General features: G+C 37.8%; 1 protein-coding gene across 1 annotated transcript in view; it reads left to right on the forward strand.

Annotated features, from left to right (window-relative positions):
* Window positions 1–19,037, forward strand: part of VPS4B (vacuolar protein sorting 4 homolog B) — a 19,504-nt gene extending 467 nt beyond the window's left edge. The window contains exons 2-11 of the mRNA XM_058830213.1: window positions 2,422–2,533; window positions 3,924–4,074; window positions 5,369–5,436; window positions 7,115–7,234; window positions 7,451–7,607; window positions 9,083–9,231; window positions 9,408–9,489; window positions 11,491–11,710; window positions 14,348–14,485; window positions 16,356–19,037. Coding sequence (XP_058686196.1) covers window positions 2,422–2,533; window positions 3,924–4,074; window positions 5,369–5,436; window positions 7,115–7,234; window positions 7,451–7,607; window positions 9,083–9,231; window positions 9,408–9,489; window positions 11,491–11,710; window positions 14,348–14,485; window positions 16,356–16,457 — 1,299 coding nt within the window. The 3' untranslated portion in view covers window positions 16,458–19,037. The remainder of the gene's footprint in view (window positions 1–2,421; window positions 2,534–3,923; window positions 4,075–5,368; window positions 5,437–7,114; window positions 7,235–7,450; window positions 7,608–9,082; window positions 9,232–9,407; window positions 9,490–11,490; window positions 11,711–14,347; window positions 14,486–16,355) is intronic.
* The last annotated feature ends 423 nt before the right edge of the window (window positions 19,038–19,460 follow it).

Below are 19,460 nucleotides of genomic sequence, written 5' to 3' on the forward strand. Positions count from 1 at the left end.
GGCCTAATGCCCGCCCGGGAAGCGCTGTTGCCCCTGGCGGTCTGGACGCCTGGTTCGGCTTGTGTTGCCGTAAGACTGCTGGTGGTGGCTGTGGGAAGCCCTTGCCTGCTCTGCTGTTCGCTTGTGTTAACCCTCGGCTAGGGGGTGTCATCGGTTCCGCGGCTGGCCGGCAGAACAGACCTCGAAGCGAAATAAGCGCGTTCCCAACAGGCCTTCTTTCTCTTCGGCTGCTTGAACCGTGATGGTTTTTGTATGCCGTGTTTACGCTGGCAGTGTGATTTTGCATTGGCAAAGCTGGAGGAGATGTTATAGGGTCTATAAAAAACAGGAGAAGAATGACACCTTTTAAGGTGGCATTCTTTCCTTGGGTGATGTTCATCCAACTATAAACCCGTGGCCTGATATAAAACCGTGGCCTGATAAAACATTGCTTGTGCCTCAGGCATAGTTAGAGCTGGTCATCTATGCCCTAGTTCATACAACTTTCTAATAATGATTTTCTGTTTGATACCAGTGGTATTCTTTACAGTAACAGGCTAAGATGCAGCTGATGTAATGAAGTATTAGAGCTGAGAATCTACTAGCCAGGTAATAGTCTTGGCTGTTTACAAAAAGGAAGTATAGCAAAACCAGGCAATACATGATGATGCAGACTTTTGCCTATTTCAGAGGAGCAGGTCTGTGACGTGCCATGGCTTCTCACAGTTCTGTTTTAGCAGCTGATCTTTGCCATTTATTCTTTGGAATGATGTCGCATGTATCACTGTCTTTGTTGCACTGGATCCAGGAATTATTGGGCTGTCCCGTGGTAATTAAAGTCACAGATAAGAACTTTAATATGAAAATAACTTTCTGGTGGGTTAATTTTTGCTCTGTTGCTAGATTTGAATGGTGCACAGAGGTGCATAAGGGAGTCAGCATAAAATGGGCAGCAAGGATGCAGCTGTCCATTCATACCTGGGAAACTGTTCATCAGCTCCTGGCCTCTGCAAAAAGGAAGGACTTCAGTTCTGTTCCAAAGAAACAGATGCTTACAGTGCTCCAGCACTTGCCACAACAGAGCCATAGAGTCTTTAATTGGTTCATTATTTTTAAATTCCTTTGATTTCAGATAGATCTGTTGAGATGATCTTTGCTTCCAAGACAGCAACACAAAGCAGTAGAACACAATATTTTGCTCTTTATTTCATGGCTGTTGTTTACTAGCTTTGTTCTGCCTGAAACACAGCAGATTGTAGATAGTGGCAAGAGTATCTGTACTGGAATGTCTAATGGAAACTCCTAGCTGCAGTTCAAATTCTCAACTTTGCTCCCTGACATTACAAAATCATCCTGAGCATACTAGCAATGCTTAGGAAAGAGAACCACATGGGAAAAAATAAGTGAGGAACTCTAGAATGTTTATTTGGTGTTGGTTAACTCTGGCTGACTGCTTATTTTCAACTTACATGAACTAGTGGTCAAAATTACAGTTTTAATTGTCTTGAAGTGGTATGGGCATTCCAAGGAGGAAAGTGTAATAAAATGTAATAAGCACTTAAGAGCAACGGAATAGTGGTGATACAATAAATCCACAGGGCAGTGTGTGCAATACAGTGGCTTAGATCACAGTCAGATTTATTTGAAACTAGCTGAACGAGTAAAGTAAAAATCCATTCACAGCTTCTCATAGAACTCTTTGATGCTCAAGATTTGGGTATGTTCTCTGTCTGGTTTGGGACTTTTTTTCTCCTCTCCCACCAGAGTGATAATTAGAATAATTAGAATTTCTCACTAGGATATCAAGAATCTAAATCCTCCTAGGGAAGCCAAGCAACTGGTCTTTGAAGATGTCTCTGAGCATACTGTTTGAAGATTGATAGTGCTAGTTTCAGTGACTGTAATCAAGTACTTCCCCTATTGACTTTGCTGTTTACAGGGTTTACTGAAATCATCAGTCATAGAATCATAGAATTGTTTAGGTTGGAAAAGACTGAGTCCAACCATTAACCCAGCACTGTCAAGTGCACCCCTAAACCACGCCCTGAACAGCATGTCTGTATCATAGTTCAATGTGTTTGCATCTGTGATAAAAAAAACTCCAAGCCTTATAATGGATTTCCAGATCTTTCCACAGTAAATGCAAGAGAGTGATAAAACAGACTGCATAGACAAAATAGTAGTAGTTACAGTTTGGGGTTTTTTTTTTATTTAACTGAATTAAATAAATTTCAGCAGTTTGTAAATCCCGCTGTTCATAAAAGAATAGAAATATTGTGTCTTGTACAAAACACCACCTAAGACAATCAGTTGCCTCCAGTTTCAAGGGGTCAATGTTGAAGAGCAGAAAAACTGGCCATCAAAGAACAGTAACAGCTTAAATGGTCTCTGATCATGGAAAAATGTTCTTGTACAGCAACTGTTTGTTTGTTTGTGTTACAGAAAGCAATAGACCTTGCTATCAAAGCAGCGCAAGAAGATAAAGCAGGAAACTATGAGGAAGCCTTCCGCTTGTACCAACATGCTGTGCAGTATTTTCTCCATGTTGTTAAATGTAAGTGTGATGTGTTGGATGATTAAGTAGAGTTTAGTAGTCAGATTGCACAAGCGTAATCTCTTATGTTGACATCAATATTTAAATTTTTGCTCTCATCAACGGTTGATACTTGTTAATTGTAGTTTGACTGAGGACATATATTTTGCAGCTTTTACCTTTACTGTGTTGTGAGCTTGTTCCATTCTTGTAAGAAATCAGATTATTTTTTACTTGTGTTTTGTTTTAGGTTTTTTTAAGACAGGAGGCAGGTGTTTGCTGTCTCTCCTCTGGACTTTTGTAGCAGTGTTTCAAGCTGGCCACTGCACGAGGAAATAAGACAATAAGTACAGGGATCCCTGTATTTCTGTTGTGCTGGAAACCGTCTTACACATTAAGTCTTTGCTGTATCTGCAGAGTGTTTTTTGCTCCTTTAATTCGTGCTGCTTGCCCTTCTAAAGCCTCTCTGCTGACATTTTTTGCTCCTTAATGTCATAGTCTTGCTGTTTATATTGGCCAAGAAAATGTATGAGATGGACTTGTATGTAGCAATTTTTCTTCAGTTTCCATATTCTCGTTACTTTATGCCTTTTCACACCTCTGTGTACCTTTTGTGCCACATTCAGTGTTGGTATGCAAGGAGTGGGCTTTCTTAATGTGGGTATAGCCCTCATGTAAGTGGGCTAGGGTTGCTTGCCTGACAAAAGTCACAGATCTTTATCATTTGAAAAAAATAGTTTTCTTTCTAGTCCTTTATAATTAGGATCATCTGTGTTTTATCACTTCCTGTCCATTTAAATCTTACAGACTTTCTCAGAATATCACTTTCTGTGTTTTTAACAATACTGATGTACTTTTGAAACTTAGCTCATAAACCCGACATGTTAAATTTTGATTGTTGGTTTGAAATACTATAATAGTGATTATGAGAATAGCGTGGCTGTTGAAACACACCTAATTCTTTCAGATGTTTTATGCAATTTTTCTTTATCTTTTAAAATTAGCAGGCTATGGAAAAATCAAGTATGGTTCTAAATAAAAATTGCCTAGCACAAGCAGCTTCTTGATTAGCTATTTTAGAAAAGCATTATTAAGGCAATGTCTAGCAGCTTGAAAGGCTGACAGAAATGTTTCCAGTGCTCTTGTCTTCAATCCTTTAAAGTCAAATTTTAAGCCAAGGCAATGTTCAGGTGAATATTTGATTTCTATTACATGATGTCATCCTTCTGGTCAGTTCTTTCCAAGGTATAGTAGAAAAATAAGTAGTTGAGATATTTGGTTATGTGGTAAGCCCTGAGAGAGGTATACTGATAAGAGATAAAGATTTTTAGACAGACTTTTAATCTTGTTTTTTGATTGATGCACATGTGTTTAGCTGTTAAGAAGGAATTGTTTCTCTTCATACTCTTAGATGAAGCACAGAGTGATAAAGCAAAACGAAGCATTAGAGCAAAATGTACAGAATACTTGGACCGAGCAGAAAAGCTGAAAGAGTATCTGAAAAAGAGAGAAAAAACTGCACCAAAACCAGTTAAAGAGTCTGGTCCTGCTGAAGGAAAAGGGTATGTTTTTGGAGAAGGTAAAGCAAAATACTTCCTGAGCTCAGCTTATTTTAAACTTCAACTATTCAAAGATAATTTCAACTTGTGTTTCTGAAATGCTTCAGATGACTACTAATGCTGAAATACAGTGGACTAATAAAAATAACTCGAATTACCATCACAAGCATTTCTGTGCTTGTTTACTTAGATGTGAACATTTGCATAGGAAATGCACTGAAGAACGAAAGCTGCTTCAGACTAACAGCTGAATACAATGATTATTGGATTTAATGGCAAGGAGCCTGGTGACCTCTAAAGGTTTTCTTCATTTAAATACTTAGTAACTAGAAAATAACTTCAGACTGGTGATTACTGTGGCTAATGAGTTGGACCTGTCTCGCACTTGATAAGAGATGAAAAGCCCTATGTAGGGTAAAGTTCTGTAAGGGGGACTGAATCCCTCTAATGTGTTGCTGCTGCCTGGTCTCGACATTGCTTCTCTTCTCTTAGACTTGGTTCTCACTTTGCATATCAGAGACTTGAACAAACAGAGCCACCTAAACAACCCCAGCCTCTTTTGCATTTGCTACTGCCTTTATGGGGATAGGAGAGAGGAAGAATTCAGGATTATACCTTCTGGTGGGACTGCCCTTTCTAGGAGTCCTGGACAGCTAAAGTTGCTCAGTTGTCTCTTAAAACTTCACCTGATTTTCAGTCTTTTTCAATCAGTCTGCTCATCTCATCAGCCTTATTTTTCAAGCTGTACCGTCTTCTGCTTATTTATAATAGAAGGAAATGGTAATACCACGAAGACTACATATATTTTCATGGCTTTCACTCCAATTGTTCACTATCTAGTCTCTTTTCCTTCTTTAACTTCCAGTTTCTTTTGCTCTGCTAAGACAAGAGTTTTGTAGTACTAGATGGAATTGGCCAAGTCCTGTTGCATGTCCAGGTAGAGAAGAAGTGTTAATGACTACAAACAAACCATTCCAGCACCTCTGTGTTGCTGGATATAAGGACTATGTTTCCTAAAAGTTGGCTCAAAGCACATAGAAGTGTGTTAAGACACTTCTATGTCTTAAGACATAGGCCCATAAGAGAAAGCTGAAATGGCAAAGGAGGGTGAATTGGAAAGAAATCATAGAAAAGTGTACTTCTGTTTTTTTACAATGATGTAAACCTGTAGAGGTCTGAAAGCATCTGTGTTTCTTTCCTTCCTCAGCCTGAAGGGTTTTCTGCTTTTTGCATTCTGATTTTTATCCCAAGACAGCAGTCTCTTTTATTGTATTTTAACATTTTGTTTCCAAATCAGGAATGACAGTGATGGGGAAGGGGAATCAGAGGACCCTGAAAAAAAGAAGCTACAGAATCAACTTCAAGGTAATTTGAAGCATCCTTTTCTTTAAATAGGGATCACTTCAGTCAAGTCAAAATTCCTATATTTTAGCCGTTCAAATTTTAGGGATTAATTTAATGTCTGTAAGTGGCTCAAGTAGTATGTAATCTTCACATGTAAAAGCACAGTCTCTGTGGAAGTAAAAGGACTTGCGTGCCATGGACGCATGCAGTGTGTTAAGCACACAGTATAGTTATACAGTGACTATATTGAAATGTATCTCTTGCACCCTATGCTTCATATTAAAATTGTATCACGTGTCAAGCTAGTGTTTTCCAACAGAAGTTGCAAAATCCCAGGTAGCTATTGGATAAACTGATTTAGTATTTTTTACTCTGAAGTGCGTTAGCATGTTGCCTAAGGAGGCCAAGGAAATGATGATACAAATACTTAGTGTAAGCAGGTGTTTTCACAAAAAGACTGGTATTCATGTTTAGGAGTAAGAAACATGGATTGTTTCCCATTTATAATAACAGGCAGCATTTTAGTATGTACAATGAAGATGCTGTCCCGGTTCAGTAGCATAGTTTGGGTTTTGAACTCAAATACAGAACACAGTCAGTGAAGCAACATATAGCAGCTACCAGCAGTTTGCTGTGCAGTAAAAAAGAGGCTTTTTGATACTTATTTCCCTTTAATAATGAAGAACTGTTCAGAACTTCCCTACCAGAAGGTGCTTATGGATCTGAAGAATCCTCATTCTCTTGTTTTTGACTGTAACAAAGATCAGATGCATTTACCAGATCTTGTGCTTGTGTAATTTCAGGGGCTGTTGTATCACCATTGGAAACTGTGCTGTGCTTTTTCTACTTCTCCACACATTATTTAATCCTATGCACAGTTATAAGGGACAGTTTTCTGTCTTTTTTAAAAGTGACAGAAAATTGATTAGCACTGAACTCCTATCCTGTCTCTCCTGATACAGACTTTGTTTCTTCTCACGTGAATCTGACCTCAGATAGCTGAAGTAGTGGAGAGCATTACAAGATCTATATTATAGATCTAATAATCTATTACTACCTGAGTTCTAAATTTTCCCATCTAGAAGTAGTTGAGACAAAATTTTCAGCATGTCAGATTAACCAATCTGAAGAGAAGGCTAAATTACAGCTCAGCTGGCTGAACTCATTGATTGATGAAAATGAGACTTGGTGCAAAACTTTGAATATGCCTTGACTAAGAAAATACTTCTGCAGCTAAGCAAGATCCATATAACCTTTCTGATGCTTTCAGCCCTAGCTCTCAAACCTCTTTTCCATTAGATGATCCGTTTGTTTGCTGCATGTCTGGAGATACCAACAAGTTACTTCATCTGCTGGAGAATATTAAAAAATCCCGAGTTAGTGCAGCTACATTGTTTAAAATGAAATTTCAGAGTTTTTGGGAAGTGCAGTGGTGGTTTAGTGATGAGATGGTGCCAGGACTTCTACTAACTCACAAATATTCTGGTTATCCATGGTTTATTGTTTTAAAAAAATGTGACAAATTTCGGTAAAAATAGCATCCATCTGACTAATGGAATTCATTGTTTCTATCATCTTAGAAATGCCTTGTTTTTATTCTGTATAGGCATGGGCATAGATTTCTTTTTTCACCAAATGGAATTTATTGTAATTGTGAAAAGATACATAGATCACTAATTTAGACAATCTTTTCATACAGGAGCAATTGTTATGGAGCGACCAAATGTCAAGTGGAGTGATGTTGCTGGCCTCGAAGGTGCTAAAGAGGCACTTAAAGAAGCAGTCATCCTTCCCATTAAATTTCCACACCTGTTTACAGGTCAGGATTACAGCATTTATTTACTATTGGCCAGTCAGGACTGGCACTGGGGCCTGTGAAGTTGTGCCAATGTATCACAGACTCAAGCTGATCTCTTAACAAAGATTTTGATCATCTGACAGAAGTTTCGTGGGTAGATGCAGAAAACCTGTGAGCACCCTAGAGGAGCATAATCAGAAGACAGTATTTTGAGAACTGCTGGTTTCTCTCTTGCAGGCAAGAGAACACCATGGAGAGGGATTCTCCTATTTGGACCACCAGGAACAGGAAAGTCTTATTTAGCAAAAGCTGTGGCAACAGAGGCAAACAACTCTACCTTCTTCTCAGTGTCTTCATCTGACCTTGTCTCAAAATGGTTAGGTGAAAGTGAAAAGTAAGTTGGAATTGCCAGAGGTCCAGGAAAATACTGTCAAGAAGAAATTATTATAGGGTGAGATAAGTTGCTGCAAAGAATTTGAGGGAATGGTCTTTTTAAAAACAAACCATAGGTGTTTCTATGCTTCATGCTGCAGTGCCATGTGAAGATACCATTATGTGCTGCATTTTGAGAAACTCTCTTCATGCTCAAAGATTTTGGGAGCACCACAGAGCTCATCATTTCCCTGCTGAATTCAGCTGTGATTGTTCACTGTATCAGTCCAAGTGCTGAGTTACTTTACTTCTTGGCATCTCCCCCACTCATCTGTCCCAGCAGCTGTGTGGCATTTCTTTGTTAATACAGAGGTGCGGTTCTTGTTCATCCCAATTTCAAACAAAATCTGAAAAAAATAAGAGACTTTCAAAGAGAAGTTGAAGTAGAGGAGTAGCTGTGAAAGGAGATTTTGTGGCTCCCTATGCTAACTCTTCATTTATTACTGTGTGATATATGAAGAAGGCCAGGAAGCCAGAAGACCAGGAGTGACATGTTGGCTGCAGTCTAGAAGTCCAGGAATTTGTCCATGTAGTCTTCCAAAAGAGATTTGCTGAATTAATAAAAAGTTCGGGGTTTATAGGGAAAGGATTTTCATACAACGATAAGCATACTTGTTACACCCATGATTTAATAGGTTGAAGTATGGGACAACTGAGCAACACTATTTAAAGTTGGTAGAATGAGAAAGAAAGGCTATTAGATAAAGTGTTTGAACTGAAAAAATTTTTCCCCAGAAAGCTGGAAACCTTAAGCTGCTTTTCTTCTGTTGCAAAAGGAATACAGAACTGGAGACTAGCTTGGCATTAGATTTCATGCTTGACTTAATTTGAGACTATTGTGTGAGATTTAGTGCTGTAACATAAAGAATTTCCCAGCATGTTCGTATTTATTTTTCTTTTTTTAAACTAGTGATATGTGTTCATGAGAGATAGCTAGGGGTTTATGGGGGTTTGTTTTAGGTTGTTTTGTTGATTTGATTTGAAACCAGTGTTTCTTGTCATACAAAAAATACTTAGTAAGTAAAGTTGTATGAAGTAAAGATACATGTTATTTCTCACAAAATCTCTAGAATTAATTTAACTTAAAAATGTTAAGAGAAAGCCTTCTTTTGAGTCTTTTTAAATTGGTGGTTTTGTATAGTGTCCCGGCTGTCATGTGGAAGTGTAAACTGAAAAAGGGCTTTATCTTAAAAAATCATGCCTGGAGCACTCTAACTTTTTTTTTTTTTTTTTCATTATGCTGGGCTCTCTCATTCAGTATAATTCTGAGTCATGAAGGTGGAAGAGTGTTGTATCTTTTGTATCTTTGAGTAGCTTTATGTCATTGCTTCTTTTTTTCCTTGCTTTCTCTAAAGGAAATGACTGTATCACAATCTGAAGTTATTTATTTCTGCTGTTGTAATTATTAATATATCTGAAGCTGTTTCCTTCTTTAAGATTAGTGAAAAACTTGTTCCAGCTTGCCAGAGAAAACAAACCTTCTATCATCTTCATTGATGAGATAGATTCCCTCTGTGGGTCAAGAAGTGAAAATGAAAGCGAAGCTGCTAGACGGATAAAAACGGAATTTCTAGTCCAGATGCAAGGTAAGTTTATTTGCTTTTCAAAATCAGACGGAGAAACTAAAGACATGTATTTTTAAGTGTAGCTTGCATTAGAACCCTAAAAATACCTGCAGTTCCACCCCATTAAATTTTGATGACTTTTTAAAACAGTCTCTGTTCATCATATAAACTGTGAAATTATTTCTACCTTGGCGTAGGGGTTGGTGTTGACAATGAAGGAATCTTGGTCTTGGGAGCAACAAACATACCCTGGGTTTTGGATTCTGCCATCAGGAGAAGGTATGATGGCATTTTTTTTCGTGGTGTGCAATTCACAACTGGTATAAGCCTTCAGCCAGAGTGCTTAAGTTGTTCATCCAGCTCATGTTTGCAGACACAATTAATGTTCTGCAACTCAATTCCATGGAGTGGAGATTCCATGGAGATAGTCACTTGCGCCTTTTGAGAGGGGTTGGTCATTCACTCTTGTATTGGCCCTGTAGTTTATCTGATTTCTTGGTTAGATGATTATGCTTGAAAAACAGAGGAGTTTTCTGCTTGCTTTTTGGTTTCCTGGGGGACTTACAGGACAAGTTAGAAAATACACACCTCAGAAGGGCAAGAGGGGGTAGAGCTTTCCTTTTCAGCTGTTAACAAACTGGTGAGTAGCTTGAGTTCTTTTATGGAAGTGTAACCTTACGGAGAAATGCCGTGTTTTTCTAATGGTCTGGCATAACTTGTGATTTTTAGCTGCTGTTTTGCAGATAAAGGACTTTTTCAGATACAGGACTGCCTGTACCTGATTATTTGGATCTTTCTCTGAGCTGCAAAGCAAACAGAGGACAGATACAGTTATGTGACAAACAGGATTCTGTCGTGATGAGGACACAGCTTGGACAATGGCCATTTTTGTTGGCTAAAGAATCACTGATTTTTTTTTTGTGACTGACATGGGCTTTTATTTATATACTGAATTCAAGCTGGCCATACTTCAGTTTGATTTGGGGTTGGATCAGGTCATCTGCAGATGTCACTTCCCATCTGCAGGACTCTACTGTTGTATGAGCCAGATTTAAAAGTGAAGGTGTTGCTGAAACTTCCAAGTCATTCTTGAAATTCCAGCTTTGGTTGGGATCCACAGTGAAAGACACATATGGACCTGATAGAATGTGTTCAGAAGGGGGCCACAAAAATTACCAGAACACCTTTCCTCTGAAAGCCAGCTATAAGAGTGGGGGCTGTTCAGCCTGGAGAAGGGAAGGAGGATCCAGAGACCTTATTGTGGCCTTTCAGTACATAAAGGAAACTTGGTAGAAAGGTGGAGAGATGTTCCTTGGTTTTTTTCCCAGGCTTGTAATGCCAGGACAAGAGGCAGTTCAAACTGAAAGAGGATGGGTTTCGACTGGGCATAAGGAAGAAATTTTTTATGATGACAGTGTTGAGAGACCGGCACACATTGCCCAGAGAAGTTGTGGATGTCCCATCATTGGAAATGTTCAAGGCCTGGATGGGTTTTTTGAGTAAGCTGGTCTAGGGAAAGGTGTCCCTGCTTGTGGCAGGGGGATTGGAACTAGATGATCTTCAAGGTCTCTCTCAACCCAAACCATTTTCTCATTCAGCAATATGAAAAATAAATTCCCTAGCTCTTGCCCACAAGATTTAAAGGAACTTGTACAACAATGGCTGTAATAAAATAAATTTTTCATGCATTTGGGCCACTTTGTCATGTATATCAGGTTGTGTTCAGCAGAATTTGGAGTTGCTCTTAGTTGGTGGGAGGTAATCACCACTCTGAGAACAGATGCTGCTTCAAAGGAGGAACTGCAGTTACCAATGTTTTCTTGAGAATAACTTCAAATTTACTTCCATCTATGGTGTTTTCTTAATTTAGTTGGAGACTGTAGAAAGTTGTTGCATAAACTTGTTATCAGGCAGTTCTTTCTTTGAGTGTGAAATCTGTTAAAATACATTTCAGCACTTAAAGACTTCTTCCTCTCAGGTTTTTTTCTTTTAAGACTCAAACTCTGTTGGAAGAATGTCAGTCTTGAAGAGGTAGTTTTTGTAACGTAAAGGAAGCAGTTGTTAAATTCTGGATGTTAGCTTATACTAACTAAAGTATTATTTATGAGAACAGGTTGCTGAATATTTGCCTCAGATTTTTTTTTTTAAAGGTTTGTTGTACTAAAACTGTTTCTTTCTAATATTGCTAGGAGAAAACTCATTTGCATGAGCTCTTTCCCCTGTGCCACCTGCATGAGGTGGCATCTTGGGAGCACTTTGTTTTTGTCATTTTTAAACCAGGTTTGAGAAGCGTATATATATTCCTTTACCTGAAGACCATGCCAGGGCTGCAATGTTCAAACTTCACCTTGGATCAACTCCAAATGACCTAAAAGAAGCAGATTATCGAGACCTTGGGAAGAGAACTGATGGCTATTCTGGTGCAGATATAAGCATCATTGTCCGTGATGCACTGATGCAGCCTGTTAGAAAAGTGCAATCAGCGACTCACTTCAAAAAAGTAAGTAGTTATTCAAGTTATTACATCTTTGAGAGCAGTCTTAATTTGAAAATTCCTTGCAAATAAACTGAATTTGGTTCTGGGTAATACTGCATGCTCATGAATGTCCCTTTTATTGACTGGGGAGAACTCCTCTTCCTTTCCCCCTAGCCTCCCCCTAGTCCTGCCAGAAGTCTGGTGGAGCTAATTTCTGAATATTCATGCTTTGACTCTCAGTGTCTCTAGAGAGTGTTAAAAGCATTCAATTTGCAGTTTGACTTAAATGGCAATGTTACAGAAGTGCTCTTTTTCTATTTCAAGTTAAGTGGTTCTTAACATGCTGGAAAAAAAATAAATGTATCCCTCATCCACTTGAGAACAGATGGATTATACTTAAGCACATTCTGTGTACTTGGCATAATTTTCAAACTGAAAAATTAAGGTTCTTGTAGAGTTCTGGTAGAAACATTTACTCAATTAGAGAGGTAAAGATGCAACACAACTGAGCAAGGTCTGTGTTTCATTTACACCCTGTAATGTAAAAATCAGTTTCCTTTATATAGGTGCAGACCAAGGAGCCTGTTCAAAATGTATTGTTTGGTTTATCTTCCAGTTGCCTCTACATGCAATGTATTGACTTAAGAAATGTTTCTTCCCAATACTTGGATCTTAAAAACTTTATCTGAACAAGAACCAATTGGCAATTTTTACCACCAGTTTAAATCCTTTAAATCTGGGAAGTCTTCCCCTTGGAGAATTTGCACAGATGGGCCTTGCTCAGACAAATTAATTGTTCCCTGTAAACTATTACAGTCTTAAATGGAAAAAAAAAAGAGTGATGATATCAATGGTTTTAAACAGAGGTTAAGCTACATACAATGTGCCCCAGTTGAATAAAGTTTTATTTTGCTGTGTAGCATATTTTAAAGTAGACGCAGACTAAAGGTACTTTTTGTTAATATTTTTAGTGCAAAGTTTGATTTTTACAGAAATTCATGTATCTGGGGTGAAGGTGGGTCAGGATATTCTACAGAGGTGCTAATTGCTGTAAAAGGAAGCTTTAATTTGTTGCTTCTTAAAAGAGCAGGTGTGGTAGGAAAAACTTTAGATCCTAAGGTGTCAAGTACCACGTATGTTATGTTGGCAGCAGTTCTTTGTCATCTCAGTTACAATTCCAGTTTTTTTACCAGTAACTCAACCTGATGTAAAAGGGTTGGGGGCCCTGAACTGAACAGCTACACTCACTTTGAGGATAGGCTCCTTTTTTTCAATGTGGTTTCTTCCAATTAACTCATTCAGCTTAAGATTCAAAGAGAAAGACACACTTAAATCCAGTATGGTGCAGAATATGAGAGGGCGGGAGGTTTAACTTTTGGGGACAATTCACAGTAACAATGTGATGTAAAGCTGTATTTGTTGATAAATAAACAGTGACTTTAATATATCAAGGATTTTCTAGATGCTTCCTTCCCTTAAGCAGTGATGTCTGAAATACTTCTCTCTTGTCAACTTTACATGACAATGGCATTTCTGGCTAAAGGGGTGTTAGCTTTTAGCGTTTTGTTCAAATTTGGAACAATCTGGGGCATGTTTCAGCTTGCCCCATGGAGCAAGGAAATAACCTCAGTTGTCACAGTTTGTGGAACAACTTCAAAAGCACTTCTTGCATCTTAACTATTTTTGCTGAAGAAAAGAAAATACAGGAAGGAAAAAACTCACAACTGCAATACTTAGAATGCTCTGACATGAGCCATGTTGATTCCACCTGTATTGTTAATGCTTTAATTGGATGTGATTTTGGTGCTTTTATAAGCAAAATTCCTAGTGTTATTATTTGCGATATAACAGATGGCTCGCCTCAGTTCAGCAGAGCTTTCCGTAGTTGTCAGTAATTAACTGTAAACCTTTCCTTGCAAATGTGATAATGCAGGTTTGTCTGAGCTCATTTTGAATATGACAATCTGCTCTCCAACATCCTGCTCTAAATACAGTTTGGAATAGCAAATCCAGTTCTGCCCGTAGCCAGTTAGTGTGTTGTCCTTCAACCTCTGCATATGCTCCGAGTTCCCGTGGGTGTGTGGTGGTGCAGGTAGCAGTGTACTGCAGAAAGGGAACAGACGCCCGGTGCAGCTTTTTTGGGTCTGTCCGTCTGTCTGTCTTTGGAGGTGAAAAAAAAAGGCTGTTTTGTTCTGCCGCTAGGTGGCGCTGTTTTCTATGGAGCGCTGCTCGGGTGGTGTCGGGAAAGGTGCTGGGGGCTCGGGAACGCGGGATGTCAGAGCGAAAAGCACTGGGAAGCTTCTAGAGAGCTGTTAACTAGAGATGAATGAACTCCTAAAGTGACCAGGGACCAGGAAGGGTGGTCTTCACCAAGCAGATTTCCTGGCATGTCAGTTTTCCACAGAAATCCTCAGCCTTAAGAGGCTGTGGCTTCTGGGATTTGACCTGATGTAAATTTCAGTATCTGGCTACAGCTGCATGTTTTCAAGGTGAATAATACCAGTACAGTTGTACAATTTCTCTTTCACAGGACATGTGTTCCCAGTGGGTAGGGCTTCTGCATAAAATCAAGGAACAGTTTTTGCTTGGGGTGCTGTTCAGTTTCTGGTTTCTGTCTTCAAAATAATAATTCCTATAAACTGAGTGTTTTTTTATTTTTAGGTAAAAGGACCATCAGTGTCTAATCCAAATACGATGGTAGATTTATTCACCCCTTGCTCTCCAGGTGATCCTGAAGCCATAGAAATGACATGGATGGAGGTCCCAAGTGATAAATTACTGGAGCCTAAAGTTTCCATGGTAGGTATTCTTTGTAGCATTGCTTTCTTGTTTTGCAGAACTCTGAAAAGGCTTTAAGGTAAAGAGTCTTTTTCAGGACAATTGGATGAGATGTTTGTTTCAGAAATGCTGGGCACACCAGATAACATTTGAATTCTCAACATAAATCACTACAGTGTGGCATGTTCATGAAAAAGACAGCTGTCTATCCCTGATAAGCATTTCTTATTCTTGTCTGCTGGCATGCAGCTGCCATCCTTTCACCCATAGACAGTATCTGGCTCTTGCACCGTTCTTCCACTTGGCTTTTATTCATTCCAAACCTTTACGGTTCCTGCACCATGATGCATTTTCTTCTCATCACTATGGCATTAATACTGGCAAGTGGAAAATTAAATTCACTGTAAATTGGGGAGTGATGTGCTGTAGGTAAATATTGCCTGTGAAATAGATACAAGTATAAAAACCAAAATATAAGAAGACTTTGGATGTAATGTTAGTTTAGGTTAAAATTCATCATAGGTGATGCAGCTCCTTCTGCTGTTTTCTTTGTGTATATGAAAATACTTGCTTTGGCCTAGGGAATAAAATATGTAAGACAGTTTTCAATTTTATTTCAAGGTTTTGAGGGTTTGGTTTTTTTTCACTCTTTAAGGAAAAAAATAATTGCTGGGCACTCATTCTGCATTTTTCCCAAGAGCAGCAAAAGAAGATTTTGAATTTAAGTACAAAGTTTGTGGGAAACACTTAAAAACAAATCTGTGTTGCTGTAGTTCCCTGTGTCCAGACAGTCCTGTAAGGAATGAACAAAATCAGTGCATTTCATGGGGATCACAGGCACTGCTTTGTAAATACAACCATCACTGTATTTCAGAAAATAATTTCCTGTATATATTTGCATACTGAGGAAGCAGAAGAGGATTGATGCAGGTGCAGGCCTGCCCTAAAACTTCTCTCCCTGCATGGTCTAATTGGATTTTTAATCAGTCTTTCCTGGAATTAAAGACAGCAGTTCCTTGTGTACTCCTAATGGTATCTGGACTCTGATGCACTACAGACAGATGTTTCAGTGTCTAAAGGTAGTTCTTGTCCTTAAAAGATAAGGGTTTAATTCTTTTTGAGCAGAGTGCCTCTGGTCTGATGAGACAAATATCATGTGTGGAAAATCATTATATTAATTTTTGGATTTTACCTGTAATTTTTATAGTAATAGGATGTGTTGGGCATCTACTTTTTTCAGTTGCCCTAGACGGGGAATTGATTGGTTTGCTTTACCCTTTTATTCATAATGTATTTTTACTGCTGCTTTCAACTTCATAGACCTATGAATTTTTTTCTAAACTCCATTTCCTAGCATCTAAATATTTGTCTAGGAAAGTGATTAAATTGAAGACACAGAAATTACCAGTCATGAGCAGTAACACTTTGCTAGAGATGAATTGCAAACTGCTGTTCTATATTGCTGGACTGTGAAGGGTACATGGGAACATCCAATTATTTTCTACCTTCTTCCACTATATTTTCCACTATTTCCCACTACTTTCCACTAATCTGCTGTAGTTAGTCATGGGTTGAAAATAGTAACTGACCAAAACAAAGGAAGTTCAGTTCTTTAAAAAAAAAAAAAAAAGAGATTAATAAAACTTGAATGGATGAGTGGCATAAACCTAAGCCTGAGGTTGTGGTTTTGTTACTGGAAAACTCACTGACCATTTTCTGTATTCAAAGGGTTAAAAGCCTGCCTCTGTGCAGAAGTGTGCAAGCTTAGTTAAAGTTTTGTGTTAATAGGAACTTCTTAATGTTTTTTTAATGCATATTTGTCCTGGCAGCAAAATTGCTAGCAGTGGTACTATACTTGATTCTGAAAACATGTTTGTTTTTTTTCTGACAGACCGATATGCTCAGGTCACTTGCTAGTACAAAACCAACAGTTAATGAACAGGACCTGGAGAAGTTAAAGAAGTTTACAGAAGACTTTGGTCAGGAAGGCTAAACCAAAGATATGTGTGAAGCGTTAGAACTTTTCTTCGTAAAGTATTCTCGTGTCTTTATCGATGGCACTTCAAATAAATGCCAATAAAATCACCCCTTTCTTACTTTGCAGAAGGAATAGAAGATACTTTTGCAAAGACCCTTAAGCTTTTGTATTGTATTATTTTCCTCAGATGTCTATTAAATGTCTTCTATTGAAAAATAATACAAAAATGCAATTTTAGGGTGAGACAGCAGTTTGATGTGGTAATGTCTAATAAATACTAGAAAGCTTTAAATTACTAGTTCCATTTTAGGCAGTATATTAGACCTGGATACCAGTGAGTTTTAAACTCCCAGTAGGGTCAAAAACTTTTTTAAGGGGTGGGAGAGAACGTATTTGTCAGGTGTTTTCAGTATCAGTCAATCAGCATAAATATTAATTGCTCTCATTTCATTTAGAAAAACAACAAAATTTTCTAATCAAGCATGCTGCAAGTGTGGGTTTGCTGTTAAAGTAAGAAAGAAGACACTGTGAGGATAAGACTACATGGGGCAGTACTTTGATTAAATATTGATGGACCTGTTATTTGGCTTTTTTCTGCTATGCTGTTTTAAAGTTTTGCCTTAAACGGCAAGCTTTTGATTTTAACTCTTTATTAGCTGGTACACACTGTCACTATGCAATTTAACACAAGTTTGTTAAATGCAAGTAACTCAGGTGTTTTGCTAGCTCTTCTTGGGGGGTTGTTTGGATTTATTTTATTTGTTGTTTTGGTTTTTAAAGTCTGGATTCTCTTCCTGGTGAAGTTTTGCCTAAAGTTAGAAAAAAGAATTACTGCTATCCTCTAAGATCCCACGTGTTGAGGCTGGCAAGGTATGTGTAGTCTTTGGAGAATGTCTGGGAGGTATTTTGGGAAATAGCATACTTTCACATGCAAGGAGATTAGAACAGATGTTTTAGCCACAGCCTTTCCTTTAAATTAACCCAGAACCCCACTGGTAATTGTAGCATATAGGTTACATCAATTTAGTGCTTAAACTGGGAGAGCGAGCTGGCAGTTTAGAAGTAGCACTTCCATTGCTCTTTTTCTGCAGAACTGCAAATGGAGATGTGCCTGAATGTAACTTACAACACTACAGCATCAGCATTGAGTTTGTGCCTTGTAAGTTTGCACTGGCTGTAGATATGAAACACCATTAGGATATCTAGAATAATCTATCTTCCATTATCATTGTGGAACTCTATCCTGAAGATGTTTTGTTTAACTTGCATTAAAAGAAATTTGCACATTTTAGGTGTGTATGTTCTATGTACATATGCACAAATATGATCATCTTTTGATGGGGTTTGGTTTCTTTTATGTACATATTTTGTGTACTTTATAAATCATAGGATGGGTGACATTTTCTGTACTTAAATGAAGTAAAATGTTGTAGTACGACATCAGCTATGCTATTTGAGTTATTTCTTCAATATTATGTTTAAAGTTTTTACTGCTTTATTGTCTTCTTAGACTTTTGTTTCTGTGTTTAGTAGCCAAACAAAATAGTTAAATATTCTTTGATCTGCAAGGTGCTGAGCTTTTTTTTTACTAACATGATGAAGCATTTTTTTCCAAAATCCTTCAGTTACACAGCTTTACCTTTGTCTTACATCAGAATGTGTAAATGTGAATCAGTGGGCAGCAAATCTATGTCAGCTTTTGGGGGTGATTGCAGGAGTGGGGGAGTGGGTGAGGGCAGGAATTCCAGTGTAGATGCAGGCAACTATGGTTAGTAAACTTAATCCTCATTGCAACAAGATCACATTTGTAGTTTTCTCTTGTGGACACTTTAGAAGTGAGCCACATACTAGTGTGGCTGTTGTTCAGAGGTTTGAAGCCACTGTCTGAAGTGTTTGTCTCTTGACCTTTTGAAAAATGCGGGTTCTTACTGCAATCCTGCAATCTTAAAATTCTCAGGAACATTTTGTTTATTGGTTTATTTTTCCTTTTTGTGGTAAGCTGATTTGTCCTGGGGGCTTCCATATGCTTAACTGTGTAATCTCATATCTTTAATGCAAAAGAAAAATATACTGTATGTTTTAAATTTACATCTTGCTGCTTGCTCCGATGACATCTGTAACAGAACCTTTATTATTTGATGTTGAAAGTTGTTTTTAGAAATAGATTCCAAATAAACTTTGCTGCTTAGAATTGCAGCTACAAGGGCAACTTTTTGATTTGCTGTCTTTGTAAAATTATGATAAATTAATATATATATATATATCACTGAGCTTCTTAGTCAAGTTATCTATAGCAGATGATTGCCAAATGACAGAGCATGCAAAATCACTTTTTAGTTTTCAGTGTTAATTGAAAATCCTCTAAATCAAAGAATTCATGAAAGGCTGTATTTGCTTTGAATAATCAAAACCTCTGTAAATACTGGACAAATTAGTTGTACATTTTTAACGAGGTCTGATCTTAGGCTGGTTAGCTTACAAATCTTTTTCATACCTTTTGGTGTTACTGCTTACTCTGACTGCAATATGAAAAAAAAAAAGTCTTTTTCCTTCCTGTGTTTAAAATATTTTTTCAATTAAATCATTTCTATATGTGCTTGTGTCCTTTGCAGATGGTTTCTTCACTCTGACATTAAATTTTGGATTTCCTACCATTTGTGGTCTATGTCGTGATGCACATACTTACAGGGTTAGAATAGTTCAGTAAATCAACTTCTTATATTTTTTCCTGTATTCCCTGACTGATGTCAAGTTCCAGAGTAGTTTGATTTACATGTTGCCTTTTTGTTCTTGTCTAGCATAACAAAAGCAAACAAATATTTTCAGTTTTCCATAAATCTCTTAAGTTTTTCATTTGGTTTGTTTTTTCAAGTCTGCTGGTCTTTGAATATACTCATATGCTTTTGTTTAACTAGCGGAGCAGAACAAATGTAGCTGAGGGAGATATTCTGGAATCTGCTTTTTTCATGTTCCTGCCTGTCAGAATTTGCACTTTTTGTCAACTGGAGCAAAGAAGCT

Source organism: Poecile atricapillus, chromosome 2 (genome assembly GCF_030490865.1).
Source record: "Poecile atricapillus isolate bPoeAtr1 chromosome 2, bPoeAtr1.hap1, whole genome shotgun sequence".
Lineage (NCBI taxonomy): Eukaryota > Metazoa > Chordata > Aves > Passeriformes > Paridae > Poecile > Poecile atricapillus.